This window comes from Vespa mandarinia, chromosome 17 (assembly GCF_050613455.1).
Source record: "Vespa mandarinia isolate Hongniang chromosome 17, ASM5061345v1, whole genome shotgun sequence".
Classification (NCBI taxonomy): Eukaryota; Metazoa; Arthropoda; class Insecta; order Hymenoptera; family Vespidae; genus Vespa; species Vespa mandarinia.
This window is the reverse complement of record NC_140826.1, coordinates 3,102,501-3,124,554: the sequence shown is the minus strand read 5'-3', so window position 1 is coordinate 3,124,554 and position 22,054 is coordinate 3,102,501. Positions and strand designations below refer to the sequence as shown.

At 30.0% G+C, this 22,054-nt stretch overlaps 2 protein-coding genes and 1 long non-coding RNA gene across 3 annotated transcripts in view; 2 read left to right on the top strand and 1 right to left on the bottom strand.

The window, feature by feature from the left end:
* The first annotated feature begins 182 nt into the window (after window positions 1-182).
* Window positions 183-3,999, top strand: LOC118450333 (uncharacterized). The gene is made up of 5 exons (XM_085662177.1): window positions 183-595; window positions 733-1,343; window positions 1,704-1,956; window positions 2,367-2,543; window positions 3,218-3,999. Exons 1-5 carry the CDS (start codon window positions 541-543, stop codon window positions 3,340-3,342), a joined length of 1,221 nt encoding a protein of 406 aa, XP_085518303.1. The 5' UTR covers window positions 183-540; the 3' UTR covers window positions 3,343-3,999.
* Window positions 4,000-19,037: 15,038 nt separating this feature from the next.
* Window positions 19,038-22,054, top strand: part of LOC118450336 (uncharacterized) — a 9,955-nt gene continuing 6,938 nt past the window's right edge. The window contains exon 1 of the mRNA XM_035886042.2: window positions 19,038-19,373. Coding sequence (XP_035741935.1) covers window positions 19,052-19,373 — 322 coding nt within the window. The 5' untranslated portion in view covers window positions 19,038-19,051. The remainder of the gene's footprint in view (window positions 19,374-22,054) is intronic.
* On the bottom strand, window positions 19,143-19,778 carry LOC118450339 (uncharacterized). Its single transcript, XR_014983149.1, has 3 exons — window positions 19,707-19,778; window positions 19,363-19,459; window positions 19,143-19,280 (listed from the first exon to the last, which is right to left on the bottom strand). It is a non-coding gene; the product is annotated as an uncharacterized LOC118450339 (long non-coding RNA).

Genomic DNA, 22,054 nt, shown 5'->3' with positions numbered 1-22,054 from the left:
GGATAAATATATATAAATGGATTTCTTCGTCTATCACCTATATGAGATTAGTTTCGTTGGTAAAGCAAAGGAATTATATATAGGTTACACGATAGATATCCTATCTCATTTTGTACGGATAAAAATATAATAGATAAACTACGAAAACATTGTTGGTCGACAAAGATTAGTAAATCATTCTCACTATCGTCTTTATTAAACCATCAACGTGTAAGGCTTGATCAAACTAAACTTTGTTCTTTGTTTTCTTATGTATAATAATAATACTAATTCTAATTGTATTTGATATATATATATATATATATATATATATATACCGGGAATCAACGTACCATATATATAGACACACACACACACACACATATCTAAAGTGTATCTACACAAATAAGAAAAGGAAAGGAAAGGAGAAAGAGAGAGAGAGAAAGAAAGAGGGAGAGAGAAAGGAAGAGAGTGATTAAATTCCAATATTTTATAAAATATATATATACATATATATATATATATATATATATATATATATATATAAAATATTGATATAACATGAAATTTCAAGTTTGTTACGCGATTCTCTTAATGGCAATCGCAATGATCGAAGGTAAGAATATTTGATGAGATTTTGTTAATTAATAATTGATAACGTTAAATGTATAATGTAAAATTCCAATCGTGTTATTAAAAAATACGGCGAATTCTTTTTTTTTTTCCTCTACTTAATTTAATTTTTCTTAACAGCCGAGATAGACGTAAGTACAGACAATGTATTCGATAATAAAGATTTGGGATATATCGTGAAGAAGGAAAGTTTCGGAAATCAAGAACGTTCTCTAAATGATGATAATGATGATGATGATGATGATCATGACAATTTGTCAGACAACAAAAAATTTATTGAAATTAATGAAATTGATAAATTAATCGAAAATCACTTCACCATCATAACCTCCAACTTGAACGATACTGATAATAGTACTGTCAGAAACACCACCCCAACTACTGTTGAAAAAACCACCCCAACTACTGTTGAAAAAACCACCCCAACTACTGTTGAAAAAACCACCCCAACTACTGTTGAAAAAACCACCCCAACTACTGTTGAAAAAACCACCCCAACTACTGTTGTAAAAACCACCCCAACTACTGTTGAAAAAACCACCCCAACTACTGTTGAAAACACCACCTTAAGTACTGGCAAAAATATTGAAAGCACATCATCAGAAATATCAGTATCAACCATTGCAAGTTTGGAGGAATATCCATATCAAGTTCATGGAGAAAAAGGAACATGTATATTGTCGAAGATGACGATTTCATTAACTGTGACGTACAACAATACAGATATGGAGGTATTTTATATTTGATAGTTTAAATATATATATGTATGTGTGTGTGTGTGTGTGTGTGTGTATATATATAATAAAAGTTAATAATAAAAAGATTATTATAATGTCGTGTGAGCAATGAGAAAAATTATAAAAGAAATATAATAATATTTAACTTTTCTTTCATTTAATTATAATATAATAAATTAATGTATTTGCTTACAATTATTATTTTAATTTTTAATATTGAATTTATATAGTTTATTTTTCTTTGATACAAACACACACACACATACATATGTACATATGTATAAATATATATATATATATATATATACTTATTTATTTATTTATTTACTTATTATATATATTATTTTACTTTAGGCTACTAATAAAATCTTGAATCCATTGCCTTCTTATATAACGACCGATGGTTATTGCAGTGAGCCATATTCTGCTATGCAATTAACTTGGCCGTTCGAAGAACCAGAATCAACAGCAAATATTAATTTGACAATGGCAAAAATGAACAATATTACTTTTAGCTTGAAGAAAGACGATGAAGATTCTAAATTTTCAGTTTTTCAAATACTCGTATCGATACGTTTAGATCCATTTAATTTTCCGGATGCATTAGGTCAGTCATAATTACATTATTAACGTGCTTTTTAATCGTTTATCCCAACTGATCATTTTTATTTATTATTAATAATAATACCGCCTGTAATACAATTTTTCCTACATTCGTATAATTATTTTCTCTTTCTGTTATTAACTTTTTTTTTTACTTTATCTTCTTTTTTTTCCACCCCCCTTTTTTTCTTCCACCCCCAACTCCCCTCCCACCCCTTCCCTATCCCTTTTAAATCCTTCCTTCAGACAAATCTGTAAATAGAACTGGCAAGTGGAATCGAATCTTTTTCTTTTTTTTTCTTTTTTCTTTTTTCTTTTTGTTTTTGTTTCTCTAATTCTTTACGTTTATTTGTAATTTGTTGAATTTCTTTATTTTTCCTTTTTTTCTTTAGAAATTTTTGTTTATGTTTTTAGAAGCAGACATATTGCAGACGACCGACTCGAATTTAATGTTATTTAAAGCTTCTGCTATTAATGGTAAATACAAATGCAATATTCCAATTACTGTTAAAACAGAATCGGTTGAAATAACATTGAACGACGTTGAATTAATAGCTTTCAATACGGATGACAATATTTCATCGAGATACGGTAAGAATTAAATTTTTATATATAATACATTTCCTTTCTTTTTTTTGTCTTGCTTTTTCTTTTTCTTTTTCTTTTTTCTACGAAATATTTTCAACCACATCGACCCGTTAATTATTATAAAGTAATTACGAATTAATAATTATTATACATTATGAATAAGTTTAATTATATATTAATAAAATTATCTCATATGTAGGAAAGTAAATATAATATTTATTATATTAATATTATATATATATATATATATATATATATATATATATATATGTATATAATAGTCATATAATTAAATATATTTTCATGATCATTATATCATATAATATTATAGAATTATTATGATAAATATATTGATCAAAGTTTATTATAGATTATAATTTATTATAAATAATAATTATTATTATATTATACGATATAATTTTTTATTGCAAAATAATATACATATCATATAATTGTAATAATAAATATTAAATATTCTTGTAATATTTCAAAAATATTTAATAAAATTTTGATTAAATATCTTTCTATCTTATATATATATATACATATATATATGTATATCAAACGAGAAGGATTGTATTTAAAATTGATTTTTAAATAAAACAAAGGATAATATTTTTGAAATAAATCGAAGGATTATTTTAAACGAATAATAAATGATTGATTATTTATTTCAGAGGAGAACTGTATTGAAAATATTTATGAAACTGTGAACGCAGGAAATATTGTTGGAATAATCAGTGTACTTATCATTGCTAAAACAGCGATTTGTTTCATTGGATATATGATATGGCGACGATAAAGAAATTCGATTGCTCTTATGGACATTTTTTTAAAAAAAGAAAATAAAAAGAAAAGAAAAGAGGAAAGAAGAAGAAAAGAATATAAAAATAAAAAAAGATCATTTTTTTTTTTGTAATATCACAGGGAGGAAGGAAAGAAGATTATTTTTAAAAGAAATTTTTGAAGGAAAAGAAAAGAAAAGAAAAGAAAAGAAAAGAAAAGAGAAAAAAGAAAAAGGATGGAAGAAAAAAAAGAGGATCACTTTCGTTTAGTTTTCTTTGAGAAAATGGAAGGGAAGAAAGAATGAAAAGAAAAAAAAAAGAGGGAGAGAGAGAGAGAGAGAGAGAGAGAGAGAGAGAGAGAGAGAGAGAGAGAGAGAGAGAGAGAGAAAGAGAAAGATACTTGTTCTATCGCAATATTTATCCTGCTGTTTCTAAATGATCATTTTTAATATAAATATCATTATTGATACGTCTTTATATTCCTTGCAAAAATTAATATTAATTCATATAAAATATTACGTTTGTTAATTCGTCGATATTTTTTATCAATCATAAATGATAATGTAGATATTCGTTTTAAATGATTATCGACTAATGGTACATTAATTGCTAAAACGTATAAATGAAAAATCAATGAAGGGAAAAAAAAGCAATGTAGCGATTATAAAAAATAATCAATACGTTAATATTCATTGACAAAGGAAAGTAAAATAAAAGGGAAGAAAAAGAAAAGAAAAAGAAAAGAAAGGAAAAATACCTGCGAAGATCTCTTTCTCTATGAAAAAGAGGGCGGGAAAGAGAGAGAGAGAGAGAGAGAGAGAGAGAGAAAGAAACGTACCTTTAAAATTTAAAGGACATTGTAAGGTCACGTTACGTATGATTTATCTTGAAAGTTATTTTCTATTGTACGGATAGAAGCAAAACTCCGGAAAATGATTATACAGGATTCTTACTTACGATAAAATAGGGAGGATAAAGTATTGAATCGAAGGTGAATAGCCTTTCATACTACCACCACACAACAAGTGGACCTTTTCTTTATTTTTCTTGTAAGGTGTGTATATATATATATATATATATATATATATATATATATATATATATATATATATATGTATGTATGTATTCGAGCGAGCACGTGTTGATAGTCAGAGTATTCTATGGGATCACTTTACCATTAAGGACTCCTTTTATTTCTGAAATAAAAAATTTATTGTTTAATATTACGAATTATTATATATATGTATTTATATTTATATTTATATTTATATTTATAATATATTTATATATGATATATCTTATGTAATATATATATATATATATATATATGGATGATTTGTAAGATCGTTAGAAAATTATTGTACATTTATATTACATATTATTATATATTTTATATAGAATTTCAAATTTGACACTTAAGGTGTTATATAAATTGTGCTTATACTTCGTGATCTTTTTTTGATTGTTTTGAGATCCTTTTTTTTCCCCTTTTCATTCCCACTTTTCTTTTTTTTTCTTTTTTTTTTTTTCTTTTTTTCCTATATCAAACATCATGATCATCTTAAGCTAATGTTCGTTGCAGTAAAATAAAATTATTATTGTACAATTGTATATATATTTTTTGTAATAATATTGAGATTTAATATTATCGAGGGTAATTTGATTTTCATTAATCGATAGATATGATTTTAATTGATCAATCAATCGATCAATCAATCAAATAATTAATTATGATTTTTTAATTCATTATTTTCTGCTTTTTTCTTCCTCTCTTGTTTCTTTTCCCTTCTTTTTTTTTTTTTTCTTTCTTTTCTTTTTTTTATTTTTTCCGATGAACGTGTATCTCCGCCATATCACTTTCAAATAAAATTAATATCAATTATTAATTATAAATCATTTCTAATTTCTAAGAATGGCTCTACATTGTACGCTTTCGAAATAGTTACTTAAATTTAAAGGTTACGAGAATTTATAAATCTCAGTGTGTCAAGGAGAGAAAGAGAAGGGGCACGCGTGCCCAGAAGATTCGGCCACGTGGCTGTGTATCTAACTTCCAAGAAACGATTTGTTTCTTCTCCAAAGGTTTTGCCCTTTTCTATAAGTTCCTCTCGGATTTCGGAAGTCATTTCTTTCCTTTTCTTTTCTTTTCTCTTTCTTTCTTTCTTCTTTTTATTTTATTTTATTTTTTTTTTTTTTTTATTTTACTTTATTCTATTCTATCACAATGCATTAATAACATTTATAATAAATTTTTATTCGACGAATTTTAAAAAATAAAATATATTTATCAAATATTATATACAAAATTGTACGACATATATATATATATATATATATATATATATATACATATATAATAATAATATAAAATTATCTAACAATTATAATAAAAGAAATATATTAATGATAAGGATAATATAAAAAATATTATAATACATAAACAATATATATACAATATATTATATATATATATAACATTTAATTGGACAAACCTTTCAATACATTTAAACAATTGATATATATATATATATATATATATATATATATATATATATATGTATGTATGAATTTAAAAAAAAAAAGAAAAGAGAATCAAATTTAAAAGTATGAAATTTACCATAGACAAGAAATTTCTTTAATAATAGTTATCATCTTTTCTTTATCTTGTTTTTTCTTTTTCTTCCTTCTATTTTCTTTTTTTATTTTTTTTTCATCGTCTGGAGAAAGCAAGCACACAGCATACAAGACGTTCTTCTTCTTCTTCTTCTTCTTCTTCTTCTTCTTCTTCTTCTACTCTCGGAAGTATGAGGGCGCAGATGGGATTGTGTTTAATGAAGTTTGGCCCGGCTTGCACCTGCCACTTTCGAGGTAGTATCTCGGACCAACGGCCGTTAGGCCGCCTCGAGCAGCCGCCAAGAAGAAATTGGCGGGAACTCAGTAAAATTATATTATAACTCTTGAATAGATCTTTGTTAATATTATTTGGACATTTAAAAATCCCTTTTCCTTCTTCTTCTTCTTCTTCTTCTTCTTCTTTTTTTTCTTCTCTCTTTTTTTATTTCTTCTCTATCTTTCTTCGTTCGATCAAATTCTCCTTCAACATTTTTCTTCCATTATTGCTTCTTTCTCTCATTTTTTTAATTTTATTTTTTTTCTTTTTTTTTTTCTTTTTTTAATAAACAATAAACACGATCTCGCACGTATAATCATCTGAAAAGTTATTATTTTAAATATATTATTCGAACGAAATATTATTTCTCTTCTTCTTTTTTTTTTTTTTTCTTTCCTTCTTGACATTTTCTTTTTTATAAATATATATATATATATATATATATATATATATATATATATATATATATGTTAATAATTATGTTGTTACTATATACAATTATATAACTATAGTATTATGTAGTTAAGTGTCGTTGTGGAAAGAGCAAACAAAAAAGAAAAAAAAAAAGAAGAAGAAGCCGGACGATTCCACGCGTGATCAAATTTCTACCGTTTTCACTCCTCTCGCATTTTGATCGATCGTTCGAAAACACTTCCTCTTTCCTGTTTTTTTTTCTTTTTTTTTTTTTTTTTTTTTTTATCAGATCTGAGAAATACGAGAACTTCGAGACATACGTTCACCTCCTCCTTTTTTCCATCTTCTTACTCGATTTACTTCCTAAATATGTATACAGAACGTAGAGATATTATAAATACACATATATCTTTATATATTCTCCTTTTGATGAATTACATATAAAAAAAAAAAAAGAGAGAGAGAGAGAGAGAGAGAAGATATTATTCCCTTATAATTTATATCACTTAAAATATCTTTCTCACTTTACTTAATGTCATTTGTAAATAAATATCAACAACTTTGTTTATCGTTCGAAAAGTAAATAAAATAAAAAAGAAAAATAAATAAACGAATCAAATCACGGTTCCAATTAACTTTTTCTTCACCCTTGACTCTGATCTTGCTTCTGTTATTTTTTTTCTTTTTCTTATTTCTTTTTTTTTTCTTTTTCTTTTTTTTTTTCTTCTTCTTCTTTTCTTTAATCAAAGTCTGAAAAATACAAGCTCGAGAGAGGGGATGATTTAAAAAAAAAAAAAAAAAAAAAAAAAAAAAAAAAAAAAAAAAAAGAAAAAAGAAAAGAGAAGAAAAAAGAAATAAATAAATAAAGGAGAAATAAATGAATAAGTAAAAACAATTGCTTATCATATTTTTATGAAGAAAAAGAGGAGAAAAAAAAAAAAGAAATTATTTGAATCCTACAACTTCTTTATGTTAATTCCTCTCAAATCATAAAAAAATGTCTGCTTTACCATTTATGGTTACTGTTTAAAATTTACAAGTCTTTTCGACTAGCGAGAACCCCATCCTACAACCATTTACTATTGCTGTTATTGGTTTCAGGGGATAATAGTAATACTGGTGGTAGTATAGTAGTAGTATAGTAGTAATAGTAGTAGTAGTTCTAAAAGTCCTGAGGCCTGCCATCCGTCAAGCACCATGAAAGGTTCTGCGCTCCTGTTTGTGGCGATTTAATTACCTCCCTTGGCATCTGGCGATCCTGCCTTCCGTTGCCATGATCTTCTTTTTTCTACACTCACTCTCTCTCTCTCTCTCTCTCTCTCTCTCTCTCTCTAGCTCTCTTTCTCTCTCTCTCTCTCTCTTGCTTTCTTTTTTTCATATCCACCCACCGATGTTTACAGGGTGACCTTCGGTTTACAAACCAGCTAACCCGACGACGAAGACGACGACGACGACGACGACAATGACGACGACGACAATGACGACGACGACGACGACAATGACGACGACGATGATGGTAATGATGGTGATGAAGGCAACGATGATAATGTTAAAAACAATATCATCTTTACTGTAAATAAAAAATTGTTATTAATTATTAATTTACAAATTACTTACAATTGATTTATATTAAAGATTAAATCTTTATTATTATTTTATAATTCTTATCTTCTTCTTCTTTTTTTTTTTTCTTCTTCTTAGATCTCAACGAATGCAAATAGGATGAATCTTCTAACAACAACAAATTAAAATATTGTATATATTTTTCTTCGATTCGATTTCAAGTACTATTTAAATTCGCAAATGTGTACGTAAAAAAGAAGAAAAAAGAAAAATGAAAATGATATAAATAAAAATAAATAAATAAGTAAATAAATAATAGACAAGGTTAAAAATTAATTCTCATATAATATATATGAGAATTTAAAAAAATCGATATTATTATATATATATATATATATATTTTTTTTTTTGATCATAGTGATTATAAAAAAGAAATTGCGCTATTTCTTTATTTATTTGGATGATAATAAAAAAAAAAAAAAGAAAAAATAAAGGAAGAAAGAAAAGATTTGTGAAAAATCTTTATATATAGGACCGTTAAAAAATTCTTTCCGGGAGTTAAGAAATTTAGGAAGTAGATAAAGAAAAAGAGAAAAAGAGAGGGAGAGAGAAAAAGAGAGAGAAAAAGAGAGAGAATATATATATATATATATATATATATATATATATTCTCTTCTTTCTGCTCTTTCTTTCTTTCTTTTTTTTTTTTTGTCTTTTTTTGCTAAGAGCTAAAAGAGACCAGCTGTTCCATGAGCACCACCACCAACCAATACCACCCTCACAGGGATGCTTATTCGGAAGATCCTTCGGGTATTCGGCTCCTATCTGAAGGAACTATCGTTGCGGAGGAGTTTTTCAGAGGAATGAAACGAAAGGAGGTTTTAGGTAAAGGGCAGCTGGATCGAGAATGCGAGAGAATGAGAGAATTCGAAAAGATCACCCTGTCACGCCTTCCTCTAACATATTGTTCCTTGGATATACATATAGACATACATCTGTGTGTATCTGTGCCTGTGTACGTGTAAATATAGGACCTTGAAACTTGTTGGTGTTATTTAAAAAGAAAAAAAAAAAAAAGAGAAAGAGAAAGAGAAAGAGAAAAAAAATATACGTCCTTGTGTATATTCAATAAAATTCAATCTATAATTTTATATATATATATATATATATATATATATATATGATTTTTTCTTTTTTAATATTAATACTTAAAAAATTCTAACATCGAAATAAATCGCGAGCGATTAAAAAAAAAATTATTTAAATAATAATCTTTATGATAATATTAATAATTTTGTTATATTAGTAATAACACATATAATAATATATTAATATTATCAATGTTAATGCAAATGTAAATTAATAATCATTAATTATTTTCAACTAATTATTATTATTATTTATATCACTATTATTATTACTTTACAAATATTAATAATAATAATTATAATAATAATAATAATAATAATAATAATAATAATAATAATAATAATAATAATAATAATAATAATAATAATAGATACTAAAGAAAAGTAAATTTTAGAAGAGAAACAGAAGGACAACGTTCACGCACGTAACTGGCACGTGTTATTCACGTCAAAAGCTGTTTGGAACATTTTTGAAAGATCTCAAGAGCGCATCTGCATCTCCAGTAATCAACTACATATATACATATATATATATATATATATATATATATATATATATATACATATATATGCCAGCTGCTGCACATAACCCATTCCCTTTCGTTCATCTAGATTGTCACTATGTGAAATACGATTGGTAGACATTTTCAAATCTCAACATTTTTTCCTACAATAATGAAAAATATTCTTTTTGTCGAATAACAATGGGACCGATCGATGGTCACTAAACCATTATAGAAAATTCATGAATAGAAAAGTTTGGTAGAGCAAGGATTGATCGAAGTTAGTATTCTGACATATTCCTAAATCCTAAAAGTGTCTTTTGGAAGAAAGGAAGAAATGGAAAAAGAAAAAGAAAAAAAAAAAGGCCGTTACTGTTTAATTTTTTTCTATTCCTTTTTACTTCTTTCTTTTTTAGACAGCTTGCTAACAACGATCAAAACATTTTTAATTTATTCGTACTCCAATCAAAATATCTATCATAGATTATAAATACTTTTTGGTTATTTAAAATATAAAATAAAATAAAATAAAATAAAATAAAATAAAATAAAATGAAATAAAATAAACAAAAAAAAAAAAGAAAAAAAAAGAGGAGATATTACAAAATCCTATTTGGACGAATAATTCCAAAAAAAAAAAAAAAAAAAAAAAAAAAAAAATCGAAAAAGTACTTTTAAATAAATAAAATAGCACATAGAAAAATGTAGCAAAATAACATACGAATTTTGTTTTTTTTTTTTTCTTTTTTTAAATTAAATTAAATTAAGTTAAAGCAACTTAAGTGAACTTTCGAAATGACGGAAAGAAAAAATTTAAAAGAAGGAAAAAAGGAAAAAAGATGTACAAACAGCACGTGTCCTCTCGGAAGCAGATGACCACACAGATCTGTATATACATACGTCGAGATACATATATACATATACATATACATTTTATATATATATATATATTAAACATATACACATACATATCTATATAATATATCTGGATAATATATATATCAGATTTCTCATGTAAAAGGTGAGTTTGTTCATATGAGAGAAAAAGACAGAGAGAGAGAAAGAGAGAGAGAGAGAGAGAGAGAGAGAAAGATTCTATTTGTTTTCAGCTCTCAATGTTTCCTCTATCCCATTATATATCTTCAACTATCACGTGGTTATTCCCGCTGTGGCCAGCTTTGTTTTCTTTTGCCGAGTTTTAAGATATACCTGAGGAGTATACAGGTGCTTTCAAAAACACTATACCCCTTGTCTTCTCCCTCTATGATCTTCTTCTTTTCTTTTTTTTTTTTTTTTTTATCTTCTATTTCTAAAACATACAAAATTTTCTTTCTTATTATAATATTATTTCTTATATATTATAATATATATATATATATATATATATATATATATTTATGTGTTTGTGTGGGGGGGGGGTGTATAAATGGTTTCAATGAGAATCTTTATGCATGAAATAACGATTTCGTTGAAAGTAAAGGAAGAAAAAGAAAAAAAAAAAAAAAAGAAGAAAAGAAAAAAAGAAAAAGACGAAGAAGATGAAAAAGACGAAGATGAGGATAGACGAGAACGACGGGCCGTCTCCTTTTCGTTTCTTTCTTCTTAGCGATGATCGTTGTCGAAGCACATGTTGCCAGGTGCTTCGACTGAAGAACGTTAACCATGTATAGTACACTATACTCTGATAGGTTTGCCAAAAAGGGTGAAGTTTTGCAATTTTCTTACCAATACACATCCTTCTTTTTTTCCCTTTTTTCTATCTCCACCTACTATTCATCTTACCCCCACTATATATACTTCTCTATTCCTTGGATCCAATACGTATCAGCTGGCATTCTGTTCAAAATCTTTCTTTTCGTTGCAACGAAAAAGAGAAAGAGAAAGAGAAAGAGAAAGAGAGAGAGAGAGAGAGAGAGAGAGAGAGAGAGAGAGAGAATATTTGAGAAAATAATTGACATATGGATTATCGTTTGCTCCCTTGAAAATTAAAAAAAAAAAAAAAAAAAAAAAAAGATCTCGTGACGTAGTATCGACTGTTCGTACAAAAATATTCTTTCAAAAAATATAAATTAATTTGTTTCTGCGCTTAATCAACGAAAAGAAAAAAAATTCATGATTAATAATTAATAATAATAATAATAATAATAATAATAATAATAATAATAATAATAATAATAATAATAATAATAATAATAAAATATAATAATAATAATAATAATAAAATATAATAATAATATATAATAATAATAATACATAATAATAATTAATAATAATAATAATAATAATCCATATAGATTTCCTTTTTCAATTATGTCGTACCGAAGCATGGAAAATGATCACCGAGGCACGGTTAATAATCTTCAAAAGTCGTCGGGTATTAACTACATCCTGGTGAAGAGAAGTGGGAACCCCTGCGAATCATTTTCTCCCTCTATCCTCCCTCTCTCTCTCTCTCTCTCTCTCTCTCTCTCTCTCTCTCTCTATCTCTCTTTTTCTTTTTTTTTTCTTTACTTTTTTCGGCTGATATATATCGTGACGTCAGCAAAGTGTTCCCTGGAAGGGAACACGATGTGTTGTGTTCCGGTCTCTGGTTCACTCGTTTGCCTCGAGACCGGAAACGAGAAAGATAGAGAGAGAGAGAAAGAGAGAGAAAGAGAGAGAGAGAGAGAGAGAGAAAGATAGATAGATAGAACACACACAGTTGGGGAGAAATATGTTCCAACGAAATCCCCCATGGATGATGATATCGATATATATATATGTATTTTTTTTTTTTTTTATATATATGACAAAATATTTTTTTATTAACGATTATCTCTCTCTCTCTCTCTTTGTCTCTCTCTTTCTCTCTCTCTCTCTCTCTGTCTCCCTCTCTCGGTCTCGCTCTCTCTCGATTAAGCTGAAATAAAATATAAATTGAGAGGATTAGTTTTTAATTATTTGACATTTGAAATAGATATAAAATAAATAAATATAATAATATGTATCGACAAAATTAACAATGATATCATATCCAAATTTAATAAAGATTAAACGATTTATAACATATTGATAATTTATCATACTTGTAGACATATTGAATGATTGATATGATTATTAATGTGATCTATCTTTTATATTGGACTTGTCAGATTATGAGGACTTCTTAACATTCAAGTGAATGATTAAGAGATAAGTGGATCTACCTTTCTCCCTCGCTCTCTCTCTCTCTCTCTCTCTCTCTCTCTCTCTCTCTCTCTCTCTCTCTTTATATATATGTATATGTATATATAAGGGTACATGACAAATTTATAAATTTATAATTTGATCCCTTTAATTACTAATAATGAAAATAACGAACAACAATATTAATTATAATATTATTATAACATTATTAATAATAATATCAATAACGACATACTTAAATAAAATTCATTGGATGACAATTTTAAAATCATCGATTGTTACAATTCACAAAGAAAATTGTTGTTGCATTTAAGGATTTTTACAATTAGAAAAGTAAATCTAGGAAGGCAATCACAGCAAAAAAAAGTATACAGAGAGAGAGAGAGAGAGAGAGAGAGAGAGAGAGAGAGAGAGAGAGAGAGAGAGAGAGAGAGAGAGAGAGAGAGAGAGAGAACGTATAAAAGATAAGGATCGAGTTAGGGTGTAGTGACTACGACGGTCACGGTATTCACCTGTCTCTGTGTGCGTAGAGAGTGTCGTCGCACGCGTGCTCACACACGCGACCACTTTTCTCAATAAACTCACGCAACTTCGTCTTCTCTAGCAAAAACCCCACCCAGTCTTCCTCAACCCTCTCACTCAACCCTCTTTAACATTCTCCATCTTTCTTTCTCCCTTATAAGTTTCTATATACCCGCATATATCATAGAGTATATACGACGTTTTTCTTTTCTAACGGTTAAACCCTTCTACCCCCATAAACTATTGATACGTATAACCATGATACCAACGGATATCCTTTCGTATCTATCTCAATCCCCTTCCTTTTTTTTTTCCTTTTTTTTTTTTTTGCAAACTACCCCTTCCTCGTTCATCTATCCTTTCGATAAGATTTTTACGCATACACGAGAATGCAACTTTTATTCGACGTATTCTTATTTGTACTTCTTCTTCTATTTTTTTTCCTTTTCCTTGCAATTTTTTTTCCCTTCCTTTTTTATCACTTCCCTTTGTTCGTTCCTTTCTTCTTTTTTTTTTTTACCTTTTTTATTATACTTAATGATAATCAATACGGCAATTACTAATTGGTCAAATTTTTGTGAACGAAAAAACGTGACCTTGATCAAAACATCCCCACCATCCAATGACTTTCACGTCACTTTTCACCCCTTTGAGAAAAACGAAGTAACTCTTTGTTATTTTTCCCTTTCTATCTCTATCTCTCTCTCTCTCTCTCTCTCTCTCTCTCTCTCTTTCTATTTACCTTTCCGATTTCGTGATCCAAGAAATCACAAATCGAAGAGGAGCCTAGACCTTTTCTTCCTCGTCTTCCTCTCTCTCTCTCTATCTATTTTTTTCTTCTTCTTCTTCTTTTTGTCTTTATTTTTTTTCTTTATTTTTTTATTTTCTTTTTTTTGAAAGATCGAGCACACAGATAGACTGTTAAGACCCGAGAGCTTCGAAGGTCTCTCTTGGAATAATCTCGATGCTCACAAGATTATGTACAAGAGAAGAAAGAGAGAGAGAGAGAGAGAGAGAGAGAGAGAGAGAGAGAGAGAGAGAGAGAGAGAAAGAGAGACAGAAAGTTACACGAAGGACGGCAATAAAAGTAAATCAGTGCCTGGCAACACACATACGGTAAGCGTAGAGAGCTAAAAGACACTCGTCGTAGCACCATAATTGGTCCCCGTTTTTCGTGGCCGCTTAATGTCAGGCTACATCCCAGTTTCTCTCTCTCTCTCTCTCTCTCTCTCTCTCATTCACTCCCTCTCTATCTCTCTGTCTTTCTTTTGATGCGTTCTGGGCACCTGCTACCGCGATTTAATCGAGCAGCCCTTGGCAAGATACGATCGAGCGGAAAACGCGAAGCGATGATTCGGTGTGGTAGTTGCTATCTCTCTTTCTTTCTCTTTCTCTCTCTCTCTCTCTCTCTTACTCTTACTTTTACTTTTCTCTTTCTCTATCTATCTATCTTGACTCTCCCTCCCTCTCTCTTTCTCTCTCTCGCTCTTTCTCTCTCTCGCTCTCTCTCTCTCTCTCTTTCTATATATATATATATACATTTCTAACTTTTTCTTTGTTTCTTGCTTTCTATCTCTTTCTTTCTGCCATCACATTTTGCCGAGCTAGGAAGATCGATGCTTGAAAGACTCAGAGAAGGGCAATTTTCTGCTTGGAACTCGTTCCTAGTGTCTTCTCTCTCTTTCTCTAACTCTCTCTATCTCTCTCTCTCTCTCTCTCTCTCTCTTTCTCTCTTATGCACGCACGCACGCACGCACGCACGCACGCACGCACGCACGCACGCACGCACGCACGCATGCATGCACGCACGCAAAAGCAAGCCCAGGCATATACGCACATTGAGAATCCCTTCCCACCTGCCAAGAGAAAATTGCTTTTATAGTTTGTACGAATAAAATGATTGACTTGAAAATTATCATATGGCGATATAACCTTTGACGTTTTATTTTCTAAACGAATGTTTCTTTTTTTTTTTTTTTCTTTTTTTTTTTTCTTTTTTCTTTTTCTTTCTTTTCTTTCTTTTTCATCGATACGATTTAAATCGACGATAATATCTATAATGTGAAAATAAATTATCAAACGATTCTTCTGGCCAATTACAAGCGATAAATAATATCGTTAGAATTTTCATTTGCGATTTAACGAGATGCAGAATTTCCCTTTTTTTTCCCCCCTCTCTCTCTCTCTCTCTCTCTCTCTCTCTCTCTCTTTCTCTCTACCTGTCTTCTTTCTCCTTGTCGATGATATTTTCGTATATGATTTCTTGATGATTTTAATGATTTTAGATTCTTTTTTTTTTCCCTTAATAATTATTAATAATTTAGATCTATGTGTTTCGTAATTTCAATAATCATCAAAAGCACGAACGATTACAATGACAAGTAATATCGTTAGAATTTTCATTTACGATCGACAGGATCCAGAATTTTTCTTTTTTATATATATATATATTTTTTTTTTTTTGTTTATGATTACTAATAAATGATTTAGATCTAGATGTGTAAAAAGAAAAAAAAAAAAGAAAAAAAAGGTGAAGATATTCAAGACCAAGTCGAATTGATAGAAACTACAAGAAGAAAGATCATTTGGAATTTTTATAATGATAAAGAAAGAAAAAAAAAAACCAAAAAGAAAAAAAAATACAACTGATATGATCAAATAGATCCTAATAATAACGTTTAAAATACAATGGACATTATATTGACTAAGGTCTCAAATAAGAGATAATAAACTTAAGCTAATGCGTCCGAATGAATCATCACAATTGCATCATCAAATGACTTCGCGATTAGATCTAAAACGTAATAAAAAAAATAATCAATCCGTCTCTGGTTTTATACGTATCAATGAATTATTATTGTTATTCACATTTTAATACACAATTAAATTCTAAACGAACAAATTAGATAGAGCCTTTTAATCGTATGACTAAGTATTATAAAAACTTGATTGAAATTTTGTAAGAGAGATAACAAGATCTAACAAACGTCTTAAGAAATAATCATGATCATAATGATCATCATCATCATCATCATCATCATTATCATCGTCGTCGTCGTCGTTCTCCACAATTCGATCGATTCAATTTTCTAAAGCTAATATGTAAATTTAATTTAATATCAATCAAATGTTAATGAACATCATGTCCCATGGATAACGATCTTCACAAGAGGAAAAAAAAAAAAAGAAAAAAATAAAAATAAAAAATAAATAAATCCGAAGAGGATTTTTTTAATATCAAAGAAAGAAAAAAGAAAAGAAAAAAAAAGATAAAAGTACAAGAAGAAGAAGTAGAAGTAAGAAAAAGAAGAAATGATTATCCCCTGAGCATCCCTGAACATTGGCAAAACGTTTAACACGCGGGCTACGTTGCTCTTCGTGATCGCTCTATACGTCGTGCTACTTAGAAAAAGAAATAAAAGGTAGGCTTTATGGCGCGAGCCTCTTCCCTTGTATACCCTCGAACGAAATCGCTTAGCATAATCCGTTGGAGCCACTGTATGAGAAAGACGGAGATACAAGAAAAAAAAGTTTTCTTGTGTGTGTGTGTGTGTGTGTGTGTGTGTGTGTGTATGTATGTGTGTGAGAGAGAGAGAGAGAGAAAGAGACACACACACAGAGACATACACACCCACACATAAACATATCTACAGAACGTCTAAATAAGAGAAAGAGAGAGGGAGAACGAAAAAACGTGGCCTACAGAGTCCAACAAAGTGTGTAAAGAAGAGAGAGAGAAAGAGAGAGAGAGAGAGAGAGAGAAAGAGAGAGATAGCTTTATAGCCGTTAGTAATAAGTAAGAAAAGGATAGAAAATCGCGCGCCATTTTTACCGCGCAACCAATCCCGCGCACCAATCAGATTTGAATTCACCGATATGGAAGCGGTAGAGAGAGAAGGGCGCCGTGGCGGCCCTCGTGGGTTCTACTCTCCTCCTCAGTCCTTTTCACTGCTACCTAACGACGAACCTGAAATCCCGCCACCATCTCTAACTATCACAAACAAACCGTAGAAAGAGACACGTACGATGATCACGATTACCAACACCAGTATCGCGTCATTACCAACATCATCGCCATCGTCATCGTCGTTTGCTATACCACCATCACCACTATAATACTAACACCATCATCATCATCGTCATCGTCATCATCACACCACCACTATTACCACTACCACCATATCAACATCACCTCCTCCTCCTCCTCCTCCTCCTCCTCTTTCTTCACCTCCTCCTACTCCTACCTACTCCTCCAACGTATACTTACGTATACAGTGTACCACCACCGCCGAAGAAGACATACACCGCGCCCCCTCTCACTCAACCATCTAACCAAAGAAGAGTTTAGCCCAGAACGTCTCTGAGTTTCTTTTACGAACGAGAAGGCAGAACGAGTCCGACCGTCGTACGGTACAGACCTCGCGAGTAATATTCATTTATACTTTATCTATCCGCGAATTATTCTCTAAAAATATATATATATATCTATGTGTATATATATATATATATATGATTATTTTCTAAACTTCTTCATTTCTTCTTTTTCTTCTTCAAAAGGAGAGAGAGAAAGAGAAAGAGGGAGAAAGAGTGGGGGAATCAAAAAATTTTGAAAGAAAGAAAATAAGGAACATAGTGATTTTTGATAGAAGAAAAGGAGGAACGAGACGAGGAAGAAGATAACGATATCTTCGAAGAAAAAACATAGAGAGAGAGAGAGAGAGAGAGAGAGAGAGAGAGAGAGAGAGCAAGAGAGAGAAAGAGAGCGAGAAAAAGAGCGAGAGAGGATTCTTCGATTAAAAGAATATTCATTCGATGTGATAAAATAAAAAAAAAAAGAAAGAGAGAAGAAGATCGTGATATATATAAGAAGGTGGGAAAGAAAAAAGGGAGTTTATAGATCGTAAGTAGATCTTGATTATTCGAATGAATTTAAGGTGATAATAAAAGGTATAAATGAATATATAGTGCCAACGGTTGAGAAAGTGAAAGAGAAAGTAGAAGATCTGGAATATAAAAAGAAAATTTCTTATTAAATTGGAAAGATAAAGAAGATAGTGTATATTGAAGAAGGAAAGAAAAAAGATATATATATACATATATATATATATATATAGAGTGTGTGTGAGAAAGAGAGAGGGAGACAGAGACAGAGAGAAAGAGAAAGAGAAAGAGAGAGAGAGAGAGAAGCAAAAGTGCGCGGGAAAAGTTGCAAGCTGCCATTTTGGTTGTAGTCAAAGAGTAAGTCGTATATACCGAAATCGTGGATCAAATAAGAAAAAATCATTCGGATAAGGTGAGTCCTCGGGCTCATAATCGAGGATCTCATAAACATCGACGAATAATTTCGTCATCGTCATCGTCGTCGTCGTCATCTTCGTCGTCGTCATCATCGTCATTGTCATCGTCTTCATCTTCGTCACCGCTGAGATCGTCGTCAACATCAGCGTCTATCTCACTCTCGTCGTTTCATCGACGACGAGAGCTCGCGCTCGGACAAGTGAAAATAAAAGAAGGGGACGAGATGCTGGCTACATCGATTTGTCGTGAGGTGCACTTCACTGTGTTACCACAAAGTAATAAGACGATGAACGCCGCTGCCGCCGCCGCCGCAGCAGCAGCCGCAGCCTCATCTCGTGTCTCACGTTGCTTATTTGGATCACCGAATTCACGGGAAACCGCCGATATGCTTCAAGAGGCTCTTGATAACGAAAGAAAGAGTTTCACTAGGCGATGGGGCGTAGATCCATGTTCTGAAAATAAAGAAAATGATTGCCGATGGAAATTCCACGAACAAAATACAAAAAAACGATCCAGCCCATATTCCAAGCAGACCAATATTCACGGTATGTGTCTTCTCTTTTTTCTTTTTTTCTTCTCATTTTTTTCCTTCCTCTTCTTCTTCCTCCTTTTTTTCTCTCTCTTCGATTATCTAAAACATGTATTTGAATTTTATATACATATATGTGTATGTATGTGTACATATATATATATACATATATATATATATATATATATATATATATATATATATGAAAACGTGGATAGGTTGCTTATCTAAAACATATATTTAGATTATATATGTGTGTGTGTGTGTTTGTGTGATAGGAAGTCTATCCATGAAAACGTGGATGGACTTCCGGGTGAAATCAAATTTGGCGGGAAATGGATATCTTTACCTGTTATTATTGGACCGGCTCGCCTTAATTTCTTTTCACAACGATCGATCATATTCGAAAGATTTCGATGATCTAAGAAAATTAAAAAAAAAAAAAAAAAAAAAAAAAAAAAAAAAAAAAAAAAAAAAAAAAAAAAAAGAAGAAGATTAATAAGATTTAAAACGTGACGATTTTTGTAATGCTATTGAGGACATTTTTCTTCTCTCTCCCTCTTTTTTTTTTTTATCTTCGCAACATTTTATGACTCCCGCCAAAGTCGATCTCTACGCAATTCCGTCGTATTTTTTTTTCTTTTTTTTTTTTTTTTTTTCAAAATTTTTCATCCAATCATTCTTTACCTTTTTTATCGACCTGCTAATGGATTATCCATCTTAATCCATACGGTCATTACACAGATACTTTAGTCTTGTTTTCTTGAAAGACAAAAAAAAAAAAAAAACAGAAAAAGAATAAAAAAAGGTTCACAATGCTTAGAATGAAAGATTTTGAACTAAAACGGTGGACGCGACTAGCTGACGCAGGCTAATGGAGGACAAGCATGTCCAAATTTTATCTTGGGACAAACATCTCCTTTTCCTTTCTACTATATATATATATGTGTGTGTGTATTTATATGCATGCTTTTTCCAAAATCTTTTTAAGTCTAACGTTTAAACAATTCTATTGGCAATTCTCCCTATTCAACTTTTAGCTACTCGTTTCAGTTCATGATTAAGAAGAAAGAAAAAAAGAAAAAAAGAAAAAAAGAAAAAAGAATATCTTCTCTCTTCCAATAAATATTTATCCTCTCTCTCTCTCTCTCTCTCTTTCTCTATCTCTCTCTCCTTCACTCTCTCTTTCTCTCTCTGTCTCTCTCTCTCTCTCTCTTTTTTAATATCAACGAATGATATCAACGATAAAACGAGACTCGGCCATCAGCAATCATACATATTCCGAGTATGACGCAAAAGAGAATGTCTCGGAAGAAAAAAAAAGGAGAGAGAGAGAGAAAGAAAGAGTGAGAAAAGAAAGAAAGAAAGAAAGAATGAAAGAAAGAAAGAAAGAAAGAATGAAAGAAAAGAAAAGAAAAAAAAAGAAAAGGAAATAAAACTAGACATTTATTTAGCGAGCCATCCGTTCCATCATCGCTTTGAGATGCCTTAACAGCCAATCATATCATTAATTTCTACTTATCATTCCCTGGAACATATTTTACTTCAATGTAACGCAATCATTCCAATTGTTGATTTCGTTGGCGCATTAATTAACAAAAAAAAAAAATTAGAAAAAAAAATAAAAAAAAAAAAGAAAGAGAAAAAAGCAATAAATAAATAAATAAATAAATAAATAAATAAATAAATAAATAAATAAATAAATAAATAAATAAATAAATAAATAAACAATGATAAAAAGAATGACGAAATTTATAAGGACGGAAGCTCTCTCTCTTAACGGGAATGGAATATAATTTTTTGGCGGGAAATGAAACGACGCTGATTCTCATGCGAGCCAGCAGCTAAAGAGAGAGAAAGAAAAAAGGAAAAAAGAAAAAAAAAAAAGAAGAAAGAAAGAAAAAGGAAAAGGGATATTTTTTTTTTCTTTTTACTACATCAGGTATAAACACAGCCAGCCAGACGTGTCCAGAACGTTCCATCACTTTAAGATCTTAACAGCCAATCATATTTTAGCCATTTATTTTCTCTCCTTCGAAAAAAAAAAAAAAAAAAAAAACAGGAAAAAAATAACCCCGACGTAGGACAGTTGATTTTCAATTATAACGATTAACTTCAATTATTAATTTTGAAATTATTAATTGATCAAATTAAAAAAAAAAAAAAGAAAAAAAAGAAAAGAAAAAAAAAAGAAAGGAAAAAAGAGAAAAGAAAGAAGAGAAAAAATTCTATAACTATATATATATATATATATATATATATACAACAAAAATCTAAATCCATATTTAAATCTAATTTATATCTTATATATAAATATATATGTATATACATATATATATTTCTAATTTAATAAAAAATAAAATGATAAAATTGTTGTTAAGAAAAAGAGAGAGAGAGAGAGAGAGAGAGAGAGAGAGAGAGAGAGAGAGAGAGAGAGAGAGAGAGAGAGAGAGAGAGAGAGAGAGAGAGAGAGAGAGAGAGAGAGAAGCCTCGTGGCGGGAAGAGCGTGTCTCGTGGTAATATTTTGGCGGGAAACGAAACGCCGCTGCTTCGTGCGAGGAAGCAAGACAGAGAGAGCAAGAGGGAGACAGAGAGAGAGAGAGAGTGAGAGAGGGAAAGGGAGAAGAGGGAGAGGAGGAGGAGGAGGAGGAAGAAGAGACGCGCAGGCGCAGGCCGGTCGCGTGGCTCTCCGACCTG

What these genes read in the sequence shown, in the direction of transcription:
- LOC118450333 (XM_085662177.1), top strand. Translation starts at nt 541, where the DNA reads ATGAAATTTCAAGTTTGTTACGCGATTCTCTTAATGGCAATCGCAATG. An exon ending in GGCAATCGCAATGATCGAAG is followed by an intron (nt 596 to 732) that starts GTAAGAATATTT and finishes TTTTCTTAACAG; the next exon opens with CCGAGATAGACGTAAGTACA. An exon ending in TAATTTTCCGGATGCATTAG is followed by an intron (nt 1,957 to 2,366) that starts GTCAGTCATAAT and finishes TTATGTTTTTAG; the next exon opens with AAGCAGACATATTGCAGACG.